The 4,758-nt window shown below is 43.1% G+C and overlaps 1 protein-coding gene across 1 annotated transcript; it reads left to right on the forward strand.

The window, feature by feature from the left end:
• Positions 1–286: 286 nt before the first annotated feature.
• On the forward strand, positions 287–4,532 carry LOC122191622 (transcription factor AP-2-delta; the record flags this gene model as incomplete). The annotated part of the gene is made up of 2 exons (XM_042891951.1): positions 287–832; positions 4,472–4,532. Coding segments are annotated over exons 1-2 (607 nt in total), but the record flags the coding sequence as incomplete, so codon positions are not given.
• Positions 4,533–4,758: the final 226 nt, after the last annotated feature.

The raw sequence follows: 4,758 nt of genomic DNA on the forward strand, positions 1-4,758 counted from the left end.
TGGATGGATGGATGGATGGATGGATGGATGGATGGATGGAGGGGTGGATGGAGGGGTGGATGGACAGATAGATCTTTTTTTTTTCAGCGCGCGGATCCCTTTCGCGTGGCGGTATTAAGGGCAGGCTGGGCTGTTTCTGGTTTTTTGAACAGACCTTTATGGCACCAGCCCAAGGTAGGAAAGGATCTTTTGTTGCTGGGGTTGCAGCTTGCAGGCTGAGACGCTTCTGCAGGGGGAGAAGCTATGCAGGACAGCGTGCTTGGAAGAACCGCAGCCGGGGTTTTAAATGACAAACCTCCAGTTTTGGGGTCTTCTTTTCACTTCTTCCTTTCAGATACGTCATGACGGATCAAACAGTTACCGTTTGATGCAGCTTGGATGCCTGGAGTCCGTGGCCAACTCGACCGTCGCCTATTCCTCCTCGTCTCCTCTCACTTACTCTACCACGGGCACCGAGTTCGCCTCCCCGTACTTCTCCACTAACCACCAGTACACCCCACTGCACCACCAGTCCTTCCACTACGAGTTCCAACACAGCCACCCGGCAGTCAACCCCGACGCTTACTCCTTGAACTCTCTCCACCACTCCCAGCAATACTACCAGCAGATCCACCATGGGGAACCCACTGATTTTATCAACCTGCACAATGCGCGGGCGCTCAAATCCTCCTGCTTGGACGAGCAGAGGAGAGAGCTGGGGTGCTTAGATGCTTACCGCCGCCACGACCTGTCTCTTATGAGCCATGGGTCCCAATATGGGATGCATCCAGATCAAAGACTCCTGCCAGGACCAAGCCTCGGGCTTGCAGCCTCGGGAGCAGACGATTTGCAGGTAAATAGCATGCGATCTCCTTTCGAGGCACCTTCTTCTCCCCTCCCCCTGCCCCGGTCCACCCCACCCCCCCACCCTCCCCATTTTCCTCTGCTCAGAGCAGCTCTCTGTAGCTCATACAAAGAAGGGAAGCTTCATCCAAAAAAAAAAAAAAAAAAAAAAAAAAAAACCGATCCGGAGCCCTTCCCCTTCAGAAGAATAGCAAGAAAAATATGGAAACAAACAAACAAACAAACAAACAAAAACCAAAAAACAAGCGGTCTTCCTTGGTCAAACAAACAAACAAACAAAAAAAACTCGCGCTGGATGTAGGCTGAGAGCGTGGGACTCGAACGGAGATCCCGGGGTGCGTGTGTGTGTCTGCGTGTGTGTAAGTGTGTCAGATGTAAGCAAAGGCACCGGCAACTCAAACTAAACCGAATCAAAGCCGTCTTCCCGCTTTTCCTAAACTTTTCCTTTCGTTCGGTGAACGGGAGCGTTCAAATAACTTGCAGCGACAGGGCAGGTAAATGAGGGAAGGAAAGGATGGAGGAGGAAAAGAGGGAAAAGGAAGGTCAGGGAAAAAAGGTCGCTTTCCGACGTGCATACAAAGGGAAAGTCCGAGGCAAGAGGTGGGGGAGAAAGAAAGGGGAGCAAATGTTCGTCAGTAGGTTAAAAATTCCTCGCAATATCCGATCTATGTGTTAACAGGGAGAAAGAGAGACGCTGATAAAGCTGAATTCATCTAACGATGTATTTAGTCATTCATCTGCTCCCCCTCTAATCGGCACCTTGACCCATCAGAAATTTCTGTATCTGTGTATTTTAACCTCAGCTTTATCAGCTCAGAAGTCCTTGAACTGAAAAAAAAAAAAAAAAAAAATGAAGCTGGTAACTCAATGAACGTTGTTTCCAAAATCGCTAACAACGCCCTCCTGTAAATAACACCCATTTCGAGAACTCCCCCAAATCAAAAGCAAACCTTCTTTCTTCCGACGAGCTGAGGAACTAAAGCTCCCCAAACAGCGGAAGAGACGAATAGGACCGTATTTACTGTACTTACTTTTCCCCCAAATCTGGCTTCCAGTCATACAAAGCTCGCTACGTTGTTCTTTCCACAAATACGTAGCGGTCAAAAAACCCGAACTCTGTAAAATTAAGAAAGGCTTATTTTATTCTCTTAAAAATCAACCAAACAACCACCACCATTACCAACAAAAACCATCCCAGAAACTCCATTCACATTGGAGAGGGAAAACAAAATCTTTTTTTTTTTTTTTTTTGCTTTGAAGGAGGAAAACAACCCAACAACCCAACAACAAAGAACATTATCTTATATCTCCGAGGAGGAAAACCCTAACTATTTAAACCTGACTTTCTCCATTAAAGTTCACTATATATATATATTAGTTATTATTATTCTCTCTCCGGGCATTTTTAGGGATCTCCTTATGTTACCTCCCTTAAAAAAAAAAAAAAAAAAAAAAAGAAGCCTGCCATTCACTGCTCAGCCCAACTAAAACCTATTTACTCCTTTTTATAACCACGTCTGCTGCTGATTTTTTTGTATCTGTACAAATTTTTTTTCATTGGCAGGCACAAAGCCTTGTATTTTTCAAAAGAGGGGATTAGGAACGTTTGCAAGACAGCAGACAATGCCTAAGTCCCGGGCAAAAAAGCACCATAGTTTATCCAATTTTCGACTTAGTGCCATTCAACTGGTCATTTATGCAATGTCATCCGACCAAACAACATGTTTCCCTTAAAAAAGAGAGAGAGAGAGGGAGGGAGGTTGGTTAAGCTGCTAGAGGCGCATTCTTTGTTGTTGTTGTTGTTGTTGTTTATTTAAAGAAGAAAAAAATAAACAGGATTTCTTTCGAAAACGCTGTTCTTTCGATCACACTTTATTTGAGAACCAATGTCCTCATTTCCCCATTTAACGTCTTTGTACCCAATCTTTGCTTTATTTTTCCTCCTCCCTCTTTTCCCGAGCAGATGAGGGAAGTGTGTTAGGGTATCGAAAAGCCTGAGCGGTGAGAAGCTGAGAATATTAATATTTATCTTTATGATTTGGCGGATTCAGAACAAACTTAGACGCTTGCGACTGTCACCTTGGGCTCGGTGGGAAGCTTTTTGGGGACGGGTAGAATCAGGACGAAACACAAACCATTTTAAAGCAAAACTGTAGCATAACCACCCTTCTCTCTTTCCCCTTGGTCTTTCTTTTTAAAACGTTCATCAGCATATGCCTCATTTCAAATGCAACAAATGTAAATATACTTTTCCCTGAACAGAATTTTAAGTGAATGTCCAATAGTTTCGAGGGCGGTTTAAGTCAGCCTAACAGATGCAAACAGTCTTGGAGCTGGAGTGGCATCTTTCAGTGCCCTAAAAAGATTTTCCATGGGCAACAAAGAAAACTGTCACACCTTTTCCCATCACCGCTTTAATTTATGCTCAGTCGCCAAGTTTTTTTCATATTGATTTCATAATCACTTTAAGGCAGAACACTTAAAATAAAAAAGAGCCTTGAAAAGGAAGGTCTTACAGGGCCAGCGCCAATATGGTGAAAGTGGGGGAGAGAGCCAGGACTGTAAAGGTTGTTTTGTAAAGTGGGGTTTTTATTATGCACCGACTCTCTCCGCATTTACTTAACTCTTCACGGGCTGTTGAGTAGGTTAACACCCTTAAAGGCCTCTTTCATGTCCAATACCTCGTTTGTTTGTAGAGGAAAATGCGTCTTTAACACATTTCCACTGGGCAAAGATTTAGGTTTGGTTTGTTGTGTTTTTTTAACCCCCAACATAAGGAAAACCCAAAGAAAACCCAACCTTTTCAAGTCTTTTATAATTCCAATAAAAATATTTATTATGGAGGGCGAGGATCCCCACATAATAAGACTCATAACAGGAGAATAAAGAACTAAGATCTCCTCAGATGTGCACCAGAAGCAGTAGACAGGCTTTTGGAAGGTTCATCATGCCACACTCACACATGGGTGCCGGTGTTTGTGCACATAGATGCATATTCATCCTATTCATCCCCACCTATGCGGACATAAGCACAGAGACTCGATTCCTCAGCCCTATTGTTACACTCACACGACTTTGCATATTCGGCAAAGCTCGGTAGGTCTTCTGTCGTTTGTGTTCTTTGTGTACTTCCACGTACACTTTCTAAGTCGGTACGTTTGTGTCACTAAACATACTTATGAATTTAGTAGTGTGTGTGTGTGTGTATATATATATATACATGCATATTTTTATGACTGTGCGTGCAAATGTAGAGTACGAGCACACTCTGTTTGCGAGGGTATTAAGTTGTCCCTCTATTCTGCCCATGTAACTGTCGACTTACTTCCCAATCCAGAAGAAACTCCTATTTAAACAGAAGGAAAAGTGATAATTGCTCTGCATTTCGTGGGGTAGGGACAGACTGCAGGATGGCGGTGTGATTTCTCCAGACCGCTTGAGTTGGATGAGAATAACTATGTTTTCCTAGCTCACTCTAAGTATTGTTCTTGAGCAAATCGTGTAACAAAGCAAAAGCTAAGTGATCCGTCTGTGGGTTTCTGTATCTGATTTTTTTTCTTTCCTTTTTTTTTTTTTTTTTTTTTTTTTTCCTCTTTCTTTTTTCTTTTATTTTTCCTCGTTACTTAAGAGCTCAGTGGAGGCCCAGTGTGGACTTGTACTGAACGGACAAGGTGGTGTGATAAGAAGAGGTAAGATGTTACAAATACCTGCGTCTATCAATATTTGTAAAGCTGAAACCCTCTCAATTTCTCTCTTTGTCCCTCTTCCAATGTTTAGTTAGTTTTTACTGCCGAAATTGTGAGCATTTGACATTTGTCCCAAATACGTTTAAAGTAGCTTAGAGCACTTCACATTTCACAGTCCATTTGCACTTTACACGTGATTTGTTTATCAGTAGCTCTCGGATACTCCCGT

This window comes from Lagopus leucura, unplaced genomic scaffold, assembly GCF_019238085.1.
Source record: "Lagopus leucura isolate 7727_CA_CO unplaced genomic scaffold, USGS_WTPT01 33545-0_obj-0_obj, whole genome shotgun sequence".
Lineage (NCBI taxonomy): Eukaryota > Metazoa > Chordata > Aves > Galliformes > Phasianidae > Lagopus > Lagopus leucura.